The sequence below is a fragment of the Canis aureus genome, chromosome X (genome assembly GCF_053574225.1).
Source record: "Canis aureus isolate CA01 chromosome X, VMU_Caureus_v.1.0, whole genome shotgun sequence".
Classification (NCBI taxonomy): Eukaryota; Metazoa; Chordata; class Mammalia; order Carnivora; family Canidae; genus Canis; species Canis aureus.
In genome coordinates, this window is record NC_135649.1 from 36,475,807 (window position 1) to 36,500,907 (window position 25,101).

Consider the following 25,101-nt stretch of genomic DNA (forward strand, 5'->3'; position numbering starts at 1 on the left):
TTTTGTGAGGATTACATGAGTTAACACATGCAAAATTCTTTGTAGAATGCCTAGGAAATAGTATGTTCTCAATTAATGATATTTATTATAAAATGTGAAGATGAAATGTGGTGATTGCAGTCTTGTGCTTTATGGAATTACTAGTCAACAACTTTCGTCTTTCTACTTTTAATCTTCAAATTCTTTCAAATTCCCATTAACATACTTAAATGGTTCATTATTTTCCTTTGTGTAGAGAGAATCCTATGGTATATTTTGATAACAACTAACCCTTTTAGAACTTCCACAGGAATTTAGCTACTAGACTTATTTCTGATCGATAGATTTCTTGGCTCAAGCAAACAGAGGACCAAACCCAATACTACTAGACTTATTTCTGATTGACAGATTTCTTGACTCAAGTGAACAGAGGACCAAACCCAATACACTTAACCTTCTCAAAGGATACAAATTGAATATTTAGGTAATTATTATAAGTAGCCCTACTTTAGAAAGATATTATATGGAATTTTTCAAATCTTAAAAAAATTATATTGATGTTTACTTGCTTTAGTTCATTAAAATGGTTGTGTTATCTTCAATTTCTAAAAGTATTTTCTCTAAATAAAAAGCTACTAAAATAGATCATGCATTTTTTTTAAAGATTTTATTTATTTATTCATGAGAGACACAGAGAGAGAGAGAGAGGCAGAGACCCAGGCAGAGGGAGAAGCAGGCTCCATGCAGGGAGCCCGACGTAGGACTCAATCCTGGGTTTCCAGGATCAGGCCCTGGGCTGAAGGCGGCGCTAAACTGCTGAGCCACTGGGGCTGCCCCAGATCATGCATTTTCTTAACAAATGACCCAGAAGCTATTTTTGTAGACAGATGTTTGACTGCATGAATTGTATGGTGAAGGGGGAGCCTCTGTTCCCCAAATCCCCTAGAAGTCTAGTTTGGTTGAGGACTTGCAAATGAATGATAAGTATGTTGTCTGAAAAGAAATCATGGTTATCAGAGAGAGGCCTTCAGTTGGTATTGTTCCATTGTGGTAAACCAAATAATGTACATGAAAGTATCATGGGTGCTCAGTGGCAGATATTATGTGATAATGTCTGGATAGAGAATCAGAAATTCAAGAATAGACTACCCGTACTTGCATAAATTAATCCAATGGCTTTGAAAGAGAAATCACTCTCATCTGGTGTCCCCATATATTGGTAGGAGAAAATTACCGAAGAGAAAAGGTATAAAAACTTGGCAGGAAGACTCTTCTTTTGGAGGACATCCATTACAAAACTGTAGAAATTTATAATAATTAATAATAATAATAAATTACATTTTAATCCTGCAAAGTTATGTAGATTGGCAAGTGTGTGGTTTCAATAGTTAACATTTTTTTGTCTATTGTTTTTGCTTATTCCTGGGAAGGGTATTTTCTCAAACCGTTCCCCCATCCTTACTCCAAAAGTATCTCTGCCTTATAAATGACTGTCTTTCTGAAATGAAGATGCTCTTTGCTATTCTTCTGCCCCTATCTCACAGCTAGACAGTAATTTCCATAAACTTACATCTCTTTTCTTTTCCTGCTGTATCTCTAGTATTTACCATGGTGCCTAATGCATAGTGAGTGGTCAAAACTAATGAGTGAATAGTATCATATTGATGCCCACTGAATCTGAGTAAATGGTAATGGGGTGGGAGAACCATGGTAGGGGGAAATAGGGTGGCGATTTCCAAGGTGCCATAATGTGTGCTGAGAACTTATTACTCTGTGAAGCGTGAGAAGGATGGGTCAGATCCTAGAGCAGGCAAGGTGTCAGCATGGCTTTGTTTTCACCTAACAATGAATGAATGTTAAAGATCATTCATTTTGGTTCTTTTTTATAGTCCTATACATCTAAGGTCAAAGTGTCCTTGTCAGAAAAAAAGAAGAAGGGAAGATAGTTTCAATTGAAGATTCAATAAATATTTTGCACACTTTTGTGGAATTTTTAATATGGGTAAATAAGTCCATATATTTGTGTCTAAATGTGATATTATCTATGTATCAATATGGATTTTGATTGAATATGTTATTTCTTTTTTTTTTATAAATTTATTTATTTATTTATGATAGTCACACACACAGAGAGAGAGAGAGGCAGAGACATAGGCAGAGGGAGAAGCAGGCTCCATGAACTGGGAGCCCGACGTGGGATTCGATCCCGGGTCTCCAGGATCGCGCCCTGGGCCAAAGGCAGGTGCCAAACCGCTGCGCCACCCAGGGATCCCTGAATATGTTATTTCTTCTCCATTGTTCATTTACTTGTTAATTGAACATTGTTCTGGTGACAATTCAGTGTTTCTTCTGTTTAAGAGTGGCTGTATATGATAAAGAAAGTTTTATGTCCTTGAAAATCTCAGAAAAGGTATCTACTTTGGAAAGACCTATGGGGACTTAAAGGCACTTTGATAACAAAACACTCTTAAGTTGCACATTCATTATCATTGTTAGCTTTTATTTTCTTCTGAGGTTTTCGAATACTGATTTTTAATAAGTGAAATAATTTGGGATATCATAATATCTTTACCAGAACAGAATAAATGTAATAATATTCAATTTTATGTATTGACATCAATAAATTGTTTTAATTTATATAAGTAAATAATAAATTTATATAAATAAAAAGTCAGTACCTTTTTTAAAAATGAATAATCAGTATTATTAAAATTGTGTGTAGTAAATCTATTTGCAGGACAAGAGGCATAAGATCATATGATACTTGGCTGGGCAAATGTATATTATTTGTGTGTGTGCACGTGTGCACATGTTTTCTAAGTGCTTATTCCTCCTAACCTTACAGTGTTGGGAATACTCATCTGCTTATTTGCAGGAATCTTGTCAGGCTGGCAGGAATTAGGGAGAGCAAAGGCAATTGGTTTTCTAATACATGTTAAAAGGAATGTTTAAGTTGGTATATTGTTTTCTGAGAACTAATACAATATGATAGTAAATTGAAATTATAGAATATAATGTAATTCTATTAGCAAAATTCGAACTAGATGCATCTCAACTATTTGATACAGAATATTGGTGATTTTAAACAGGTAAGGAAAAAGAAATGTCTGCTGGTGAATATAAATATTGCACGATTTTACCCTTTCAGGAGGTAGTTTATATATATTATTCCTCAGTAGAGGGATCAAGGTCTTCTGAGAAATAGGGAGTTCCCAGGCCTTAGTTTAGAGTGAGTTTCGGATGCTTCAAAACTTACTTATACCTTACACATACATTTTTTAATTGAACTTTTTATTTGGGGATAGTTGCAAATTCACATGCAGATACTTGTAAGAAATAATGCAGAGAGACTGCTCGTGTCCTTTACCCAGTTTCCTCTAATTATAACATCTTGCAAAACAATGGGGAAATAATACAACCAGGATATTGGCATTGACATAGTAAGGATATGGAACATTTGCATCCCTGCATGGATTCCTCCTGCTTCTCCTTTTATAACCATGGCCTCTTTCCTCCCCCTTTCCTCCTCTTTTCTCCTTTAAACCCTGAAAACCATTAATCTGTTCTCTATTTCTATAATTTTGTCATGTAAAGAATGCTATATAAATAGAAGCATTTTGTGTGTGATCTTTTGGGATTGGCATTGGTCACTCAGAATAATTCTTTGGAGAATCATCTAGGTTGTGTGAATCAATAGTCATCCCTTTTAACTGCTAGGTAGTATTTTGTGGTAGGGATATGCCACAGTTTGTTTAACCATTCAGCCGTTGAATGTTGTTTCCAGTTTGGGGCTCTTGTAAATAAAGCTGCTATAAAACACCGGTGTATAGGTGTTTTTTCTAAAGATTTTATTTATTTATTCATGAGAGATAGATAGAGAGAAACAGACAGACAGACAGACAGGCAGAGGGAGAAGCCGGCTCCATTCAGGGGGCCTGATGCAGGACTTGATCCCGGGACTCCAGGATCACACCCTGGGCCGAACAGGCGCTAAACTGCTAAGCCACCCAGGGATACCCTGGGTGTTTTTTTGTTTGTTTGTTTGTTTTTAAATAAACATATGTCTTCATTTCTCTGAGGTAAATGTCCTGGAGAGAAATTGCTGGGTAGTATAGATAGTTGCCTGTTGAGGATGTCAAGAAATTGCCAAACTATTTTCCGAAGTGTCTGTACCATTATGTATTTTCACCAACAATGAATGAACAATCTAATTATTCTGAAACCTTGGTAGAATTTACTTTTGTCATTATTTTTTAATTTTTGCCATTCTGATAGGTACATATCAGTATCTAATGGTGGTTTTAATTTGCATTTCCCCTAAGGGCAGATAATGTTGAACATCTTTTCAGGTGCTTATTTGCCATCCGTATATTCTTCATGGTAAAATGTCTCTTCATGTCTTTTGCCTATTTTGTAAATGGGTTATTTTTTTTTCCTGTTGAGATTTGAGAAATCTCTGCATGCTCTAGATGATAGTTGTGCTCTGCTGAAAATGACCTAAAAGATATTCACATCCTAATCCCTGGAACCTGTGAATGCTATTTCATATGGCAATAAAAAGGAGTCTTTGTAGATGCAATTAAATTAAGGATCTTGAGATGGAGAGATTTTTCTGAATTATCTGGGTCAGCCCTAAATGCAATCACATGTATCCTTATAAAAGAGAAGCAAAGGGAGATTTCATAAAGAAGAGAAGATGGTGATATGACCACAGAGTCAGAGATTGGGCTGATGTAGCCACAAGCCAAGGAATGCCAAGCAGCCAAAAGCTGAAAATGGCAAAGAATGGATGAATATTTTCCTATTGCCTCTGGAGGCATCATAACCCTGAAGATACCAAGATTTCAGCCTAGCAATACTGATTTCAGACTTCTGGCCTCTAGAATTGTGAGAATAAGTTTCTGTCTTTTTAGGTCACCAATTGTGATAATTTCTTATAGCGGCCATGGGCAGTGATTACATTATTCCTTTGTTGGGTATATAGTTTACAAATATTTTTCCTACCCTGTAGTTTGTCTTTTCATTCTCTTAAAAGGGGTATGTGACAAGACAAGAGTTTTTAATTTTGAAGTCCAATTTATACATGTTTCTTTATGGGTCATGCTTTTGCTGTAAAATCTAAGAACTCTGCCTACCCCTAAATCCAGGAGATTATCTATGCTTTGATTTTCTAAAAGTTTTATAGTTTTACATTTTATATTTAAGTTTGTGATCTACTTTGAGCTGATTTTTTATAAGGTGTGAAGTTTAGATCAAGGTTTTTTTTTTTCCCCTATGGATGACCAATTTCTTTGGCACCACTTGTTCCTCCATTGAATTTCTCTTACACCTTTGTCAAAAATTAACTGGACACATTTATGTGGGTCTATTTCTGGATTCTCTGTTCTATTCCACTGGTCTATGTATCTGATCCTCTGCGCATACAACATTGTCTTGATCACTGCTGCTATTTTGTAAAACTTCATATGAAGTAGAGTGAATTCACTTTATCCTTCTTTTTATTTTTATTTATTTATTTAGTTTTTAAAGATTTTATTTGTTTATTCATGAGAGACACAGAGAGAGAGGGGCAGAGACACAGGCAGAGGGAGAAGCAGGCTCCACCCAGGGAGCCCGATGTGGGACTCCATCCCAGGACCCCAGGATCACGCAGGCTCTTTGGGATTTTCTACACAGACAACTATGACATCTGCAAATGGGAACAGTTTTACTGCTCCCTTTCTAATTTATATGCCTTTCTTTCACTTTCTTATCATAATGGCTAGAACTTACAGCACTATGTCATGTAAACTTTCCTGAGAGCAGACATCCTTTCCTTGTTCCTAATCTTAAGGAAAAAGCTTTAGTCATGCACCCAGGTTCCACTAGTTCCACTGCTGTGGGTAGACGAGCCTGCCCCATCACTGGGTATGGGACTACTTACTAAGTCTCTGTTTTGCTTTGCTCATTTGTTTATGACTATTGAAGATCCTGAGTTGCAGTCTTCTCCAGTATCCAAGAGTAGGCTATATGAAAGATAAAAAGAAACCCCAGGAAAGCCCCTGCCATGGCATTCTTCAAGTACTGAGTTTCTTAGTCTTCTATGTGCTTTTAGAATCCTTTTATAATTGTCAAATCCTTTACAGGGTATTTAGTTGTATTTAGAGGAGAGTAGCCGAGAAAAGTGAGTCTACTCCATCTTATCCCCGAACCATGTATTTTTTAAAATTATTATGTTATTAAATATTACATAATGCTCCAGGTGTTTTTATTTTATTTTATTTTTTTCAGGTGTTTTTATTTTAACGATGAGCCTAGAATCTCCTATTGCTGTGATGGAATTTACAGATACTTCGGAATGTGCGCGAAGCAGGTGAGCAATTCAACTGCCAGTACTGAAAAATAGGATGTCCTAGCTAGTAACAGAGGATGGGGACACTGGAGTTGGATCCTGATGAGTGAGGAATAGGATACAAGTGCTTGTGACTTTAGTGTTACCTATTTAAACACAGGTAATACCCCTCAGGCATTTTGCCAATCTGCATGCAGAAATAGTACTTAACTAATAACTGTCAACTGCTGTGTGTTGATGGTGTTCTTAGGCGTATTGCATTAGTCAACCAGCTCTGTATCAAGAGCCTTAAAATTCTAGTGCAGGGACACCTGGGTGGTTTAGTGGTTGAGCATCTGCCTTTGGCTCAGTTTGTGATCCCAGGATCCTGGGATCAAGTCCTGTGTCAGGCCCCACAGGGAGCCTGCTTCTCCCTCTGCCTATGTCTCTGCTTCTCTCTCTGTGTCTCTCATGAATAAATAAATAAAATCTTAAAAAAAAATTCTGGCGCAATAGCCCAGAGGGCATGATAAGGGAGGGAATTAAAAGATACCTAGAGAACATTGCTAGATGGCTTGAAAGGGGACCTGGGGGTAGCCTAATAATGGAAAGAAGAAAATAATCATCCTCTAAGTAAAACTGCAGCTTTATAGCGTAAGAGAAACTGAGACTTTCACAAATTATATCATGAACTTTCAAATACATTTGAATATTTTTTCTTACTTATGCATGGCTCTGCTGTGCTAAAATAAATATATAGGATCTAAGACACTAAATCTGAAAAATTCTGATTTAATTGCTGCATTTCATTCTGAATGTTGCCTGTCTTCAACATCTAAAGCCTGATCGTTTCCTGTATCATTACACTGAAACATGACTGAACTTTTAAAAAAATTTTCAAATTTAAATTCAATTAATTAACATATAATGTGTTAGTTTCAGAGGTAGAGGTCAGTGATTCACCAATCTTATATAATACCCAGTGCTTATTGCCTCACATGCCCTCCTTAATGCACATCACTCACTCAATCTCCCCACCCCCTCCCTTCCAGAAACCCTTAGAAACGTTACTGAACTTTATCAAATTTAGTAGTGTGTGCTCAGCACTCGCATTAGCAATTTGAAAATTCTGATGCCTGGTCCCAGGTCTCCATTTAAAATCTCTTAATTTTCATGTTCTTAGTCCCTTTGCAAGTAGCTCCATTTTTTAAATCAGAGTCCAAGGGAGAACTGGATAAAAAAATAGTTGGCAAGAAATGGGAAGCAGGGAACGTGGGTGCCTGAATTCCTGTGTGCATGAACATCATTTGATTACACCCTATTAATCATGTTTCTTTTTATATCCAGAATTGGAGGGCCAGATCCTACCTATACCATAGCATATCTTCCCAGAGGTTTGGAGTGAGCAGAGGTTTCCAGGGAGGAAGAAATTTAGAGCAATAACAATAATTTCTAACTTGAGATATAAAGTCATTGTAGAAGTTCACCAATGCAAAAACAAAAACAAAAACTTGAGATATCTATTGGAGCAAGAGTAATCATTTTGGGGGCACCTGGGTGGCTCAGTTGGTTAAGCATCTGACTCTTGATTTCAGTTTGGGTTGTGGTCTCAGGGTCTTGAGATCAAGTCCTGCATGGGGCTCTGGATTCAGTGGTAAGTCTGCTTGAGATTTTCTCTCTCTCTTTCCCCCTACCCATCTCTTCCCTTCAAATGCACTCTCAGTCTCTCTGAAATCATTCAATCAATCTTAACAAAAAAGAATAATCATTTTGAAGCATATTGTGGACAAAATACCTTAATGACAACCAGAAGCCTTGGCCATCAAATGAACATTTGAGGCACTGAACCAATTCATAGAACTGCCTTAATTTCTGCCAATTCCTAGGTGGTTTTTAAAAATCAGCAGGCCCGCTGTCTTGACATTCTCGGGAACAGCTTGACGGTGAATTTTCTTCTAATTCAATTTATATATACCGCCACAAAGAAAATAAAGCAAAACTGTCCTTATGTTTAATCCATGAGTGTCAAAATGATATAATGAAAAATGAAATGGATATTAGAATCTACTAGTCTAGTCATGTGACCTTGGGGAAGTCAAAGATTAAGTGAGGAATGTGTAAGTGGAATGAGATGACAAAGATTCTTTACTTGACCAAACTTTAGTTAGGCTCCTGAGCCTTCGAGGCAGAGCGTTTTTGTTATTGTTTAGTATGCTAGCCACGGCATTGAGATGAGTTCCTGGAACATAGTAGGTGGTCAAAAATGACTGTCGAATGATCTTTGAGTTCCATATCTATCAAGTGGGATTTTTGTGAGAACTAAAAATTGCCACCACTGTCAAGGCCCTGACATTTTAATAGAGCCAACTCCAATGAAACATTTCTTCTTTAAAATTTGGCCAGTGTCACCACCTCTGAGAAGTCTTCCTGAACTATCCTCCCTCAGCTCTAGTTCGTCCAGTCATTTCACACATCCCTAGGCATATTACCTCCTGATCCAATGTGTATGTATTCTGTTGCATGACTATAACTGGACACGTTGGTGTTTTTATATCATGTCTGCCAATTTCCTTTGAAGGGATTTACTTGGATTTGTCCCTATTTTTCTTGCCTCTTCAACAAAGGGGGCTATATCCTTGCTGTTATCTATTGCAGTGTTTAAGAACATAGACTCTAAAGCCAGACAGCCTCAGTCTTTAAATCCCTACTCTATAATATCCTATGTGACATTTTGTGAGTTATGCAATAATCCTATTCCTCTGTTCCACCACATGTAAAATCTGATGGTAACAGTACCTCAGTCACATGGTTGGTGAAAATTAAATGGTTTAATACATACAAAGTGCCCAAAACAGTGCCTGACACATAGAAAATCCTCAGCAAATGTTAGCTGCGATTACTGTAGTTTCCTTCAAAGTCACAAACAATTAATTGTACGCTCTGCAACTTTACAAATATTTACCCCTAGACAGTATGGGCAAGCTGAACAACATATCTTTATACAATTGATTTGTCTACACAGATCTTGAATATATATACTCTAATTTCTCCAAAATAATGGAAAATAGAACCAATTAAAGATGACATTTCAGATTCACATGCAATAACAGAAATACATGGAAAAAGGAAGTCAGAAAAGAAGAAATTACTTGAACCCCACCAGGGTCAGTGTTACAGATTATGCTTTTTTAGTAGGACTACTTAGGTTGGCCATTTTTTCTCAAGTGATCTTTGGAAGTTTATGTCTTTAAGAGGATTAGTCTATTTCATGTCAGTTGTTGAATTGATACTCATACAGTTTTTTATAATATTGTCTTACTTACTATATTTTGATGTCTGTAATTTCTCCAGTGATGGTCCTCTTTCCTAACCGATACTGGTAATTTGAGCTGTCTTTTTCTTTTCTTGATCAGTCTGCAAGGGGCTTTTGTCATTAATCTTGTAAAAGAATCAGCTTTGGGTTTCACTGGTTTTTCTCTGTTACTATTTATTTATTTATTTATTTATTTATGTATGTATTCAATCATTCATTCATTCATTCATTCATGAGAGACACAGAAAGAGAGAGAGAGAGGCAGAGACACAGGCAGAGGGAGAAGCAGGCTCCATGCAGGGAGCCCGACATGGGACTTGATCCCGGGTCTCCAGGGTCACGTCCTGGGCTGAAGGCAGCGCTAAACTGCTGAGCCACCCGGGCTGTCCTCTCTGTTACTTTCCAATTTTTAATCTTTCTGATTTCTGCTCTGAACTTTGCTAATTCCTTCGGCTTGAATTGAATTTGCTTTTCATTTCTGGCTTTCTTAAAATGGAAGCTTGCACGACTGCTTTGAAGCCATTCTTATTTTTCTAAAATAAGTATTTAATGCCACAAATATTCCCCTAAGCACTACTTTAGTTGCATCTTACAATTTTTAACAGCTTTGAGATATAATTGACAAATGAAAAACTGTACATATTTAAATGCACAATTTGATATGGCTCCACACACACACACTGCTGCAATAATCACTACTATCAAGATAATACACACATTCATTATGCCCCCAATTTTCCTCATGCCATTTGATAATCATTTTCATCTGTCCACTTCACTCCCTTTGGTCCCTAGCAACCACCGGACTTTTTTCTGCCACTATAGATTGGTTTGCGTTTTCTAGAATTTTATATGGACTTATGGAGTATGTACTCTTTTTTTTGTGTGGGTTTAGCAATTTGATTATGATGTGTTGATGTAGTTTTCTTTGAGGTTTGGTGAATTTCTCAAATCTCTAAATTTATGTCTTTCCTAAAATTTAGAAAACAATTGATTTTTTTTTCTCCTGTGCTAATCTTTTTCCCCCTATCCTTTGAAGACTCCAGTGACACAAATACTCTATAGTTTCATAGAGTCCAATAGGTTCTTGAGGCCTTATTCATGTTTCTTCAGTCTTTCTCTCTATTCTTTAATTTGGGTGATTTGTATTAATTCATCTTCAAGTTCCCTGGCTCTTTCCTCTGTTTCTCTGTTTTATTATTGAGCCTATCCTGTGATTTAAAAAATTTTCAGATATTGTATTTTCCTGTCATAAAATATTCAATTGTTTTTATACTTTCTTCATTTTCATAGTTTCTTTTTCTCTGTTAAGAACTTCCATATTTCCAGGATGCCTGGGTGGCTCAGTGGTTGAGTGTCTGCCTTTGGCTCAGGGCATGATCCTGGAGTCCCAGGATGGAGCCCCGCATCAGACTTCCTGCACGGAGCCTGCTTCTCCCTCTGCCTACGTCTCTGCCTCTCTCTGTGTGTCTTTTGTGAATGAATAAATAAAATCTTTTTTAAAAAAAGAACTTCCATATTTCCATTCATTTCTATTCAGTACTAGAGGGAGTATTGTTACAGTAGTTATTTAAAGGCTTTGCTTTTTTTAAAAAAAAATTTTTAATTGGAGTTCAATTTGCCAACATTTAGCATAACACCCAGTGCTCATCCTGCCAAGTGCCCCCCTCAGTGCCCATCACCTGGTCACCCCAACCCCCCGCCCACCTCCCTTTCCACTACCCTTTGTTCATTTCCCAGAGTTAGGTGTCTCTCATGTTTTGTCACCGTCACTGATATTTTCACTCATTTTCTTTCCTTTCCCTTTATTCCCTTTCACTAATTATTTAAAGGCTTTGTGTGATCTGTTGATGGTCATTTCCTCTAAAACTTTTTATATTTCTTGGGTATTTTTCATGTCAAGTAATTTTGTATTGCATTGTGGACATTTTGAATATTATATTTTGTAGACTCTGGGTCCTGTTAAAATCCTCTCAAGAATGCTGATTGTGTTCACATGTTTGGTTTAAGATTTTATTTATTTATTCATGAGAGACACAGAGAGAGGCAGAAACAAAGACAGAGGGAGAAGCAGGCTCCCGGCAGGGAGCCTGATGTGGGACTTGATCCCAGGACACCAGGATCATGACCTGAGCTAAAGGCAGAAGCTCAATCACTGAGCCATCCAGGCATCCCCACTTGTTTGGTTTACTAGGCAATCAGACCAGTTAGGTTCAGAGTTAGTAGTGTTCATGTCTGTAGGCCATGGATACAATATCTTTTGTTTTCAGAACCTTTGCATATGCTGCTTTGAGTCTCTCCCACACATGTGCCACTCAGGGCATAGTCCTAGCCTATTTTTTTCTGGTCCTCTGGCCAGAAATGAAAGGATCTCTTCAAAATTTTAGTGCTCACACCACCAAAGCACAGCCATCTGACTAGAGCCATCCTTCTGGCAAAACCAACACATAAAAAAAGGAAGAGAAAAAAATATTTAAATGACGTTTGGCCTCAGAGGCTTCTTTTGCCAGTTAGTCTGCTCAGAAAGATTGGGTATCCATAAGAGTTTTAGCCACTCCTGTACTACTCCCATGTAACCATGTGACTGAGGACTGGCCTTGGGGCAGAGGTGCTAGAGAAAAGTGGGAGAAAAAAAATGAGAAGCTCACTCTCACAGAGGTTCCATTTCTGTTTTGTTTTCCCTCCCAATCTGGCAACTTCTGTTTATTTTTCTACGTCCTTGGGCAATTGCTTTGGAATTTTTTTCCAGAATTATTACATGAGTATAGCAAAAGAGGGAGTCTTTAGTGGGCTTATTCTATTTTTGTTGGCATCAGAGCTCTCATTATTCATCTTAATGTTCAAATGTTCCCAGACTTGATGAGGGGGAGGTCCCATTAAGCTTGCTTCTGTGTGTGTGTGTGTTTTAAATATAGTCTCATCATTCTTTGAGCACTTCCTGACTTTCTAGCTCAAAATATGTTCCAGACTTCTCATAATATTCTTGCCCTGGGCCTCATTTTTCCAAGGACTGTCTATTCCCATTTGTGCTTACTGCTACTCATGTGTTGTTGCTGTTAGGCCCTCTTAACAGAGATAGAAAATAATTCTAAGTATACACATATATACAAATATTGATTTCTATCTCCATTTATATCATCACTATTATTATTATCATTATTATCTATCTTCTCCATGAATTCATATTGATACCAGGAAAAATTAATCCAAAACCACAGGATACATTACTTGTTTTCCTTTTCCAAGTTTTCAACTTCCTTATGCAACAGTGAGAAATTTAGTTTCTATTATCTTCAGCATACTTATATGCATATTCTATCTCAGAATACACAGGAAGTAGTTTCAGAATTGCCATTGTACACCTCTGATAAAATAAAACCTAATATTGCAATTCATTTGTTCATATTTTTCTTTAGCTTTCCATTGTGTATACAGGACAAAAATTGTGCTTTAAAGCTATACGGGTTAGGGTAATTCCTGTGCTCTCTACTCAGTATGGTTATGTTAATAATTTCAAATAGAGTTAAGTTCATTTGACTCTGTTCATGATTTATTTTAGAGTTTTCTCCCATTCTTTGTTGTTTTAATATACAGAACATTAGTACAGTTTCTGAAGTCAAAATTATCTAAGACATGTATTCAGAGAAGTATTATTCTCCCATCCCCAACTTTTCTATCCAGTTTCTACTGTCCCCCTGAAGGTAAGAAATCTCATTATTAGTTTCTTGTTTAACCATTCTGTATATATTTTTTACAAAAACAAGATGATATGTGTATATTTTTGTATTTGTCCATTTTCTTAGATAGTATACTCTATATCCTCTTCTGCATTTTGCTTTTTCACTTGATAATATATGCTGGAAATGACTCTATATTGGTTAAGAGAGAACTTTCTTATTCCTGTTAATAGTTTCATGGTACTCCATTATGTGTACATTCTATAGTACATTCAGTTAGTCTCTTTTTATGGGTACATAGGTTGTTTCAAATATGTTGCAATGACAATGTTCATATGAATAACATTATACATGCATATTATTGTTTTATGAGAGGTTTATTATCCAGGGAAATTTTTAGAGGGTGATTTGTTGGGCTACAATATAAATGCATATGTAATTTTGTTCAGTATTGCCAAATTCCCTTAATTACCGTACCACCTGGCATTCCCAGAAATAATATATGAGAACGCCTATGTCCCATAGCATTGCTGCAGTGTCATGTCAAGCTTTTGCAATTTTGCCAATTTGTATTTGCAACAACATGGATGGATCCAGAGAATATAATACTAAGTGAAATGTCAGTCAGAGAAAGATGGATGCCATATAATTTCACTCATATGTGGAAGAAACAAAACAAATGAGCAAAGAAAAAAGAGAGAAATAAAAAGGACAGACATGTAACTATAGAAAACAAACTGGTGGTTACCAGAGGGGAGGTGTGTGTGGGGGAATGGTTGAAATAGGTAGAGGGGATTAAGAGTATATGTCACGATGAGCACTGAGTAATGTATAGAACTATTGAATCATTATGTTGTACACCTGAAATTAATATAACACTGTATGTTAAATATACTTGAATTTTAAAAATAAATTAAAAACTGAGTAAAATAAAATTAATTTTGTCAATCTGATAAGTAAAAAATGGTATTATAGTGTCATTTATTTTGCATTTCTCTTATAATGATTGAAATTTAATGCTGTCATATATTTAAGGACTGCATATATCAATGTGTATATATAATTCAAATATTCACAATGTTTTTAAATGTGTTAAAAATTCACAAATGGCTGACTTCTATCTTTAGCTCTTTTTTTTTTTTTTTTGGTCCTATTGAGTGCTGGATCTTTTTACCTAAGTTTTTAAAAAGTGTCTATGTATTAGGGATATTAGTCCTTTATCTGTGATATGCATTGCAAATATTTTCTCTGAGTTTGTTATTTGTTTTGGAACTTTGCTACTTGTGCTTTCACCATGTATTATTCTAATTATTATTTTACAGATATATCAATCTTCTACTTTACCAAATCTGAATCTTCAGTCATGGTTAAAAATCCTTTCCATATACCTCATTATAGATGATTTCACATTTCTTTTCTTCCAGTACTTGTACAGTTTCATTTTTTAAAATTAGATTTCTAATCCATTTAGAGTTTGTTTTTGTATTTGGCATGTGGCAAAATCGAATTTTATGTTTTTCCAAATGACTATATTGTTAGCCAACACCACTTCCCAGTGATTTGGAATGATACTTTTATCATATATTACATATCCATTTGTACTAGGGTCTATTTCAGATTTTCTACTATATTCCCCTTGTTTGTCTATGTATGGTCCAATGATACACTTTAAATTACAAAGGCTTTATCATATGTTTAAATATCTGCTAGTGCTAGTCCTCTTTGATAGCTTTTCTCTTTTAGTTTTTTTTCCGGCTATTCTTGCATGTTTAATCTTGTAAATGAACTTTAATATTGACTTATCTAACTCCATAAAAAAGCTTCTTGTAAAATAAGCATCCAAAAGACTCAAACATAAGACCCCAAACTGTAAAACTCTTAGAAGAAAGCATAGGGGAAAATCTTCAAAACATTCATCCTTTAAAAAAAACAAACAATTTATTCATGAGAGACAGAGAGAGAGAAAGAGAGAGAGAGAGAGACGCAGAGACACAGGCAGAGGGAGAAATAGGCTCCATGCAGGGAGCCCAATGCGGGACTCGATCCCGAGACTCCAGGATCACTCCCTGGGCTGAAGGCAGGGACTAAACCGCTGAGCCACCAGGGATCCCCATATTTCTTGTTATATTTTTAAATATCTGAGCGTATTTAAATTTGTTCATTTAAAATCTTTGTCTAATAAGTCCAATGTTTGAGCTTCCCCAAGGATAGTTTCTATTAATTTCTTTTTTTATTTATTTTTAAAGATTTTACTTATTTATTCATGAGAGACACAGAGAGAGAGAGAGTCAGAGACACAGGCAGAGGGAGAAGCAGGCTCCGTGCAGGGAGCCCGATGTGGGATTCCATCCCGGGACTCCGGGATCATGCCCTGGGCTAAAGGCAGGCACTAAACCACTGAGTCACCCAGGGATCCCAAGATTCATTCATTTTTTTTTTCTTAAGATTTATTTATTCCTTGTAGGGAGCTTAATCCTGGGACTCCAAGATCACACCCTGAGCTGAAGACAGATGCATAACTGCTCAGCCACCCAGGCGTTCCTTCATAACATTCGTCTTGGCAATGATTCTATGGATATGACACCAAAATCACAGGCAACAAAAAGAATACACAATAAAAAAATCTTCTACACAGCAAAAGAAGCCATCACTGAGTGAAAGGGCAAACTATGAAGGGGGAGAAAATATTTGCAAGTCCTATATCTGATAAAGGGTTAACCTCCAAAATAATAAGGAACTCTTACAACTCAAGTAAAAAAATTGTAATAATCCAATTAAAAAATGGGCAAAGCACTTGAGTAGACATTTCACCAAACATGATATACAAATGTATAATATGCATATGAAAAGATGCTCAACATCACCCATCAGAGAACTGCAGATCAAAATAAAGATGAAATATCACCTCACCCTGTCAGAACAGTTAATCAAAAAGACAAGAAATAGCAAGTGTTGTCAAGGATGTAGAGAAAAGGGAATGCTTGCACACTGTTGGTAGAAATATAATATGGTGCAGCTGCTGTGGAAAACAGTATGAAGGATCCTCAAAAATTAAAAATAGAACTATCATATAATACAACAATCCCACGTCTGGATATTATCCAAAAGGATTGAAATCAGAATCTTGAAGAGATATTAGCACTCATGTTTATTGCAGCACTGTTCACAGAAGCCAAGATGTAGAAACAACTGGAATGTCCATCAACAGATGAATAAAAAAAGAAAAGGAAATATATATGCATAATGGAATACTATTGAACCTTAAAATAAGAGTCTGCAGTGTATAATAACATAGATGAACCTTGAGCACCTTATGCCAAGTGAAAAAAAAAGTTACAGAAAGACAAATACTGCATGATTCCACTTATATGAGGTATCTAAAGTAGTCAAATTCATAGAATCAAAGAGTAGAATGGTGGTTGCAGGAGATTGAGGGAAGGGAAAATAGGAACTTATCAACAGGCATAAAGTTTCAGTTAAGCAAAATGAATAAGCTCTAGGTATCTGCTGTACATAATTATACCTGCAGTACAATAGTACAATTAAAATTAAAAATTTAAGAGGGAGATCTTATGTTAAATGTTTTTGTGACAATATACTTTTAAAAAAACGTTTTAAAATCTTGTCATTTTTATTGGAATTGAATTAACTGATATATTAATTTAGGAAGAACATGTAGATATGCTTCCACGTCTTGGCTATTGCAAATAATGCTGCAGTAGACACAGGAGTGTATATATCTTCTTGAATTAGTGTTTTTGTTTTCTTTGGATAAATGCCCAGTAGTGGAATTATTGGCTCATATGGTATTTCTATTTTTAATTGTTTAGGAAACTCTATACTCTTTTCCATAGTGGCTGCATCAATTTACATTCTTACCAATAGTGCATGAAGCTTACTTTTTTCCCACATCCTCACCAACACTTGGTATTTTGTGTCTTTTTTTTTCTACTTTCTTTAAAGATTTTATTTCTTTATTCATGAGAAACACACAGAGAGAGAGGCAGAGAATAGGCAGAGGGAGAAGCAGGCTTTCTGCCAAAGGGAAACGCTCAACCACTAAGGCACCCAGGCATCCCTATTTCTTGCCTAAAATTTTGATTCTGGCTGTTCTGACAGGTTTAAGGTGAAATCTCATGGTAGCTTCGATTTGCATTTTTCCTATGATTAGTGATGAGCATCTTTTCATTTGCCTGCCGACCATCTGTATGTCTTGTTTGAAGAAGTGTCTCTTCAGGTCTATTCAGGTAGTCTCAGATTATTCCATTTGGGAAATTACCTATTTTTTTAATGCTCCAAATTGATTTGCATATAAATCTACAAAGTAATCTCATAATTTAAAAAATGTATTTTGCCTCGGTTGTTATTCTCCTTGTCATATTTTATACATGCTTTCTTCCTTATTTAAAGTTAGCTGATGATTTTTTATTCAATTTTTTTAGAAGCAAGAATTTGATTTATTCATTAGGTATATTGTTTTTTTAATGCTGTAGTCAATTTCTGTTTTTCTCTTTAGATTTTTCTTCTTTGTGCTTTTTTGGTTTACTTTATAGTTTTTTTTTTTCAAAGTTCCTTTGCTGGAAATTTAATTCATTTGTATGCTTTCATTTTTACGATAAACGTGATTAGGGCTATGATTTTTCCACTGTTCACTACTTCAAGTATATTGTATAGATTTTGATATGCAGTGTTTATGCTGTCATATTTCTTTTTTAAAAAAAGATATTTATGTATGTATGTACGTATGTATTTGAGAGAGAGAGAGAGAGACTGAGCGAGAAAGTGAGAGAGAGAAAGCACAAGTGAAGGGAAGAGGCAGAGGGAGAGGGAGAAGCAGACTCTGCTGAACAGGGGGCCGGATTCAGGGATTGATCTCAGGATTCTGGGATCATGACCTGAGCCAAAGGCAGACGGTTAACCAACTGAGTCACCCACGTGCCCCAATGCTGTTATATTTCTAAAGAAATCTGTAATTTCAGTTTGCATTGCTCCTGTTGATCAAGACTTGTTTAAAAATTTGTTATAACTTCAAGATGAGATGGTCTTTAAACTTTTGTTGTTAATTTTTCTAATGTTATTGCCTTTTTATTAGAAAGTACTTTGGATAATATTTTTATTTTTCTAATATTTTCTTTGCAGCCTAGTATATTAATTTTTGTGAGTGTTCCACATGCACTTACAAAGACGGCATACTTTCTTTGATAAGGTTATAAGGCTCAACACACCTCCATAAGATCTACATCCTTTTTATTTTTTTGCCCAATTTTTCTTATACTATGTTGTGTTAAAATCTTCCATTAGTAGAATGTATTCATAAATGTGTCCTTCCACGTTCTTTTGTTTTTGCCTTATAAAGGACATTGCTGCATTATTAGTGGCATAGATATTCTTAACTGCTATATCTTTGTTGTTAATTGTGTCTTTTATCATAAATAAACATCTTTCTTTTTTACTCTCATTGCTGTTTTCATTAGAAATTTATCTTGTTAGATATCAAACCACAATTTCTATTTTCTTATTTTTTCCATTTACTTGGTGCACTTTTGCTCATCCCTTTATTTTTAGCCACCATGAATCACTGGGTTTTAAGAGTTTCTCTTGTATACAGAATATAGTTGGGCCTTTCTTTTTAAGCTGAATTAAAAATCTTTCATTTCTAATCATGTTTTAGGTTCATTCAAGTTTATTGCTGTTACTGATACATTTGTTTTCCTCTGTCATATTACATCATGGTATAATGTTGAGGGCATTAATCTTATATTTTCTTGTGTTTCTTCCTCTGATTTTGTTTTTTTTTACTCTTTTGTTAATTATATTTCTTTTGGGGTGTTGGAATTTTTGTTTTTTTTGTTTTGGTGGCTAATTTTAATATCACATTTGTATCATGTTGTATTTATATCATGTTTAATGCCCTTAAGCCACTATTTTCTTATTCAATCTATTACTTTCGGGTTTGCCAGTTTTTTATGGTATCATTTAACTCCCACCTTTTGTTTATTGAAAATCAGTAGAATTATTTTACTTTCTTTTTCCATTTTCTTCCTAATTTTAGTTGCATTCTTCTAATTTTTTAGAGTTTATAACACCTAATAGATATTATATAACATATAACATTATTCTTCTACCCTTATACCACTTTATTTTTTGTCTTTTTTTTTTAAGATTTTATTTATTTATTCATGAGAGACACAGAGACAGAAAGAGGCAGAGACACAGGCAGAGAGAGAAGCAGGCTCCATGCAGGGAGCCCAATGTGGGACTCGATCCCGGGTCTCCGGGATCACACCCTGGGCCAAAGGCAGGCGCTAAACCACTGAGCCACCCGGCTGCCCTTATTTTTGTCTTAGCTTTAAAATTACCCATATTAAATGTTCATCATCAGCCTTTTGGATGAAATTTTCCCAATCATTCCTTTGTTAGTTGAATCTCGTCCACTATTTAATTTCTTCCAAAGGGCTTATGGATTCAGAATTCTCTGAGTTTAGAGACGCCTGGGTGGCTCAGAGGTTGAGCATCTGTCTTCGGCTCAGGGCATGATCCTGGAGTCCCAGGATCAAGTCCCACACTGGGCTCCCTGCATGGAGCCTGCTTCTTCCTCTGCCTGTGTCTCTGCCTCTCTGTGTGTCTCTCATGAATAAATAAATAAAATCTTTTAAAGAAATTATCTGAGTTTAAAATGAATTTCAACTTTTTATAGTCTTGATAGCTAGCATGTCTGGATGTAAATAGCTTCTTTTCAAACTTTGAGTATGTTTTTCTACCTTTTAATTTAAGATATACTTTACATACAGTAAAATTCACTCTTTAAAAACTACACACTAGAATTTATAGTTTTTCAAATTTTGAAATAACCACCACACAAGATATACCAAAATAAATACCCCTTTTCAGTTATCTCTTGCTTTCAATTTTTGGAAATTAGTGATCTGTTCTCTTTCTTTATAGATTTGCCTTTGAAGGAGTGTCTTACAAATGATTAACTTTTTGAGAAATATTGCTTCACTATTGCTTTGCTTTATTTTTGTTCATTGTGAGGTCAGCTGAATTCTCTTGCTCCTGTAAATTATTCTTTATTTTTACCTGAAATCCCTGAGGATTTTTTCTTTTTTTTTTTTTAAGATTCTATTTATTTATTCATGAGAGACACACACAGAGAGAGAGGCGGGGGGGAGGGCAGAGACACAGGCAGAGGGAGAAGCAGACTTCATGCAGGGAGCCTGATGTGGGACTAGATCCCAGGACTCCAGGATCACGCCCTGGGCTGAAGGCAGGCGCTCAACTGCTGAGCCACCCAAGGGTCCCGGATTTTCTCTTTATATTTAAAATTAGAAATAGAATTGTCATATGGTCCAGTAATTCCACTACTGGGTATTTAGCCAGAGAAAATGAAAACACTGAAACTAAATGAAAACACTATACATACATCTATGTTATATCTATGTTATATCTATCTATCTATCTATCTATCTATCTATCTATCTATCATCTATCTATATCTATATCCCTATGTTTATTGCAGCATTACTGGAAGCAACCCAAGTGCCCACTGATAGATGACTGAAAAAAGAAAGTGTGGTATATTTAAACTATGGAATATTACTTAGGCAAAAAAAAGAATGAAATCTTGTAATTTGCAGCAATATGGATAGACCTAGAGGGTGTAATGCTAATTGATGTCAGTCAGAGAAAGTCAAATACTATATGATTTCACTCATTTGCGGAACTTAAACAAAACAAAGAAAGAAAGGGACAATTTTTTAAAAAACAGACTCAAATACAGAGAACAAGCTTGTATTTGCCAGAGGGGAGGTGGTGAGGGGATGGATAAAATAGATGAAGAGGAGTAAGAGTGATATTATCTTGATGAACACTGAGAAATATATAGAATTATTGAATCATTATATTGTACATCTAAAACTAATACAACACTGTATGCTAATTACACTTGAATAAAAAAATAAAATGTGGAAGGCATAGAGTAAAGGGATGGCAGAAAATGAAAAAAAAATGAAAAACCTCTCTAAAATCAATAGATTTGATTTGAATGCCCAAATTTTATTGTGATAACGTGACCCTGCACTTATATAATTAGTAATTTGTTACCCACCCCATCACCTTGGGGGTGATCAAACCAAGCAAAAACATCAGTTGTAGGCTCTATAAAGAAGAATAGCTGTTATTTAGTGCTTATCACATACCAAACATTTAATCTGCCAACATTTAAAAAGATTACTTAAAATGTATTTATTAAAGATGATGAACCTCACTTTCCTTCTTTGTTTAAGAGATGAAACTAGGTATGTGTACCGCCCAGAACATAGATGTGAGAACATGTTTCTATCACGGTCCCATTGTGTACATTAAGGCAACTGTCATTGCTTATAAGTGAGACTGAGCAATAGAGTATATGTGTATGATTTTAATGTATTATAAAATGTCATTTTTGTTTTTTGAAGACTCTGTTATGGATTTGTTTAATAAATATGATGTACACATCCAATTCTTCTGTCACACAATTTGCTTTTTTCTTCATTTTTCAAATGATGTCAGTAAAATGATGAACTGTATGAGTGTTTACTATATACTTGACACAAATTCAGAATATAATCTGATATTAAAAAACTAATAAAATTGTACTTACCATAAAGAATTGCAAGCAGAGACAGTGGCATGACAAGTAGTCCCACTAGCATATCAGCGATGGCTAGGGACATTAGGAAGTAATTGGTGGCATTGTGCAGTTTCTTTTCCAAGCTTACTGCCATGATAACGAGAATGTTGCCACCTATTGTCAAGATTATGATGATGACGATTGAAAGTGCTGGCCAGTTTTGTACCCCGTCTGGGAATTTGAAGCGTCCACCATCGGAGGTATTGAAAATGTCAGTTACTAGAGCTGCAACAGGGCTCACAGAAATATCGCATTGCCAAACCAGTAGGCCAATTAGGTGCACACTGAAAATTAAGAAAAAAAAATCAGGTACATATTATATGGCTTATACCCAATAAGTTGCTTATACCAAACAATTGCTTTTCCTTCAGCCACCCTTATCACCATCATCATGATTTCTACTCCTTTAATTAAATCTCAATATTTCTTTTTTCTACCCAAAGAATATTTTTATTGGGTGCTTATTATGAGTCAGGCATTTAGTTTATGGAAACATATATCTATTTATATATATATAAAGTAAAAATTATATCTATTATAAAATTACATATATAAATATAATCTCATTTGATCACGTGCAACAACCTCATGAGGTCAGTATTGGTTTATATCCATTATGCAAATGAGGAGTCTGAAGTTCAGAAAGGTTAAGTAATTTTCTCAAGGCAGCATAGCCAGTAAGGGGCAAGGTCAGGGTCCAAATTCAGGTCCCACTGATTTCAAAGCCTATGTTTTAGACTGTTACTTTATACAGGCAATATGAAACCACAGTATTGTTTGATTTGCTGTAATGGTCTATTTTTATATTTTTAAAATATTAATTTCTTCTAAGTATCTTCTGAGACAACTGACAACAGAATGAAAGGAGATTTTCCTTTAAGTATCCAGTACCCTGATCAAGAAAATTGGACCATTTCCTTTTTTAATCCAAAGCTGAGAAAGAATAAGTTGTCATCAAACAAACTTCAGACAAGATGTTAGGAGAGGCACAGTGGGTTTTGGCAATAGTGCATATGCATTTTTTCTAGAACTCTTCTTACCTCCTCACAGCTGCAAAGTGACTTTATGTTGATCCATACATATTAATATGTGTGCTACAAATTTTCCTTCTATCTGACCCTCTCCTTGTTTCTTTCTTAGGTTTTCTGGGCCCTATTCTAGGCTAGAAAATGATTGATTTGTGTGATGATTAATTCCTGTGGGTTTGCTGCCTTTCCTGTGCTGGATACAAAATCTCTCAAGTCATTAAAGTGTGCATTTCTCATGATGGTACTTTCGTAGACTCTACTAGTAGGTATGTCAGGCCAGGTGGCAAAATAATGTAAGAGAAGTGGTCATAGTTATGTTTTGTACATCCCAAATTAACTTCCCCCCATGGAGATATGAGATTTATTAAGGTTACATACATTAAATGTCCTCTCTAAGTGTATGTTCCTAAAGTATCTAGCAAAATGAACATTTATGTTCATTAATAAAATAGATAAGAAAGACAAGCATATTCACCATTTCCTGCCTAAAAGCAAGGATTATAATCCAAGAATGACTGTTTTTGTGTAGTCTATGTTCAATAAATAGTTATTTTATAAATATTAAGCAGCAACTATACCATACATAGTGGTTCTGAAAGCTTGTTATTATTTGTAAAGGAGGAAATTTTCTCTGCTTGTACGAATATGTCCTGAATAATTTTTTTTTTTTTGCAAGACTGTTGAAGTAAGAGTTTTTCTGGAATTGGGGAGATTGAACATATGACATTATAACATCCAGAGTCTGAGTTCCTCCTATAAATGCTTTTATTTCATGATCTTATTCACTTTTTCTTTGAACTAAAAATGTTCCCTTTATGCAGCGAAAATATGTGTGTGATTTGAATAATTCATCATTTATTACCAATCATTAGAGGAATTTACTGTAGTAAAACTGGATGATTATGATTATTGTAGTGATATTGTATTTATAATATTATACACATGTACATACATACACACACTATACTTTCTAAATTTAAACTGGAACACTTGTCCTGAAAAATTATTAGCATTTTAAAATTCGAGTAAAATATTGTAATAACTTTCTGTAGTATTTACAAATTATTTCTCTTAGTATCTTGGTAATATACTTTTATATCTTTTAAGATAATGAAGAAATCATGAAAATATTTTGACATGCTCATTCTACAAAAGATAGAAAACTAATATTTTAGACATTTTGCTTAAAATAACTTCCTTATTCGTCAAAGTTACCTGATATTCTAAGCAACATGCACAGGGTGCCATACATAGTAGTTTTTATCAAATAATCAGTAAGTTCTATTTCCTGGAACATAAAAAATAAGCTAAAATAATATATGATTAAAAAAATCTATGTCATAAGTAATCTGTGACTAATGTGAGTAGAAATTATTAAAATAAAAGACCAAATAAATAGAAGCAAGTTATTTGCTCTCAGCTTTGATTATTTTGTCACTATATTTGTTGCATTTAGCATATGGTCAATTTCCTAACTTCATGAACTCAATGATGTTTTGACCAGTCACTTAACTTCTCAGAGCATCAATTTCTTTCTGTACAGCAAGGATGATCTCTATCATGTGATTGATTATTGGGAAAACTAAATGATATATATAAAGTCCTGAAAATTGTAACTTTGTCACAGTAGGCCCTCAGTGAATATTGGGGCTTACCTTCTTTTTGTCTTCAGAGTTAAACAAAGATATTTTATGATAACTACATCCTGACTCATGTATTTCACAATTGGTGATGAATTTAAGTTCTGATTTTATTTTAGTAAGATATCTATTTATGCAAAATGAAGCTCAGACAGTAATTTTAAATCTAGGTCTTTTCTGGCCTACCCGATGAAAAACGTGTCCTTCTGGCATTTAAAAAATTTCTGGTTTAGATTAGCTGATGATTATCTCAGGTAGTCCCACAAGAGTTTATGCTCATAGTAAAATGTTGCATCTTCAACTGTCAGTTATAGAACCACAAATATATTTATTCTTAAACCTAGAGAATAAGGTCCTAACAGAATATGCATCCAACTTCAATTTTCTTTTTCTTAAAATATTTTATTTATTCATGAGAGACACACAGAGAGAGGTGGAGACATAGGTAGAGGGAGAAGCTCACAAGAGATTGTGAGCACGAGC

General features: G+C 35.1%; 1 protein-coding gene across 1 annotated transcript in view; it reads right to left on the minus strand.

Moving 5' to 3' along the window:
- Positions 1-25,101, minus strand: part of HTR2C (5-hydroxytryptamine receptor 2C) — a 298,109-nt gene that overhangs the window by 135,817 nt on the left and 137,191 nt on the right. The window contains exon 4 of the mRNA XM_077887342.1: positions 21,921-22,234. Coding sequence (XP_077743468.1) covers positions 21,921-22,234 — 314 coding nt within the window. The remainder of the gene's footprint in view (positions 1-21,920; positions 22,235-25,101) is intronic.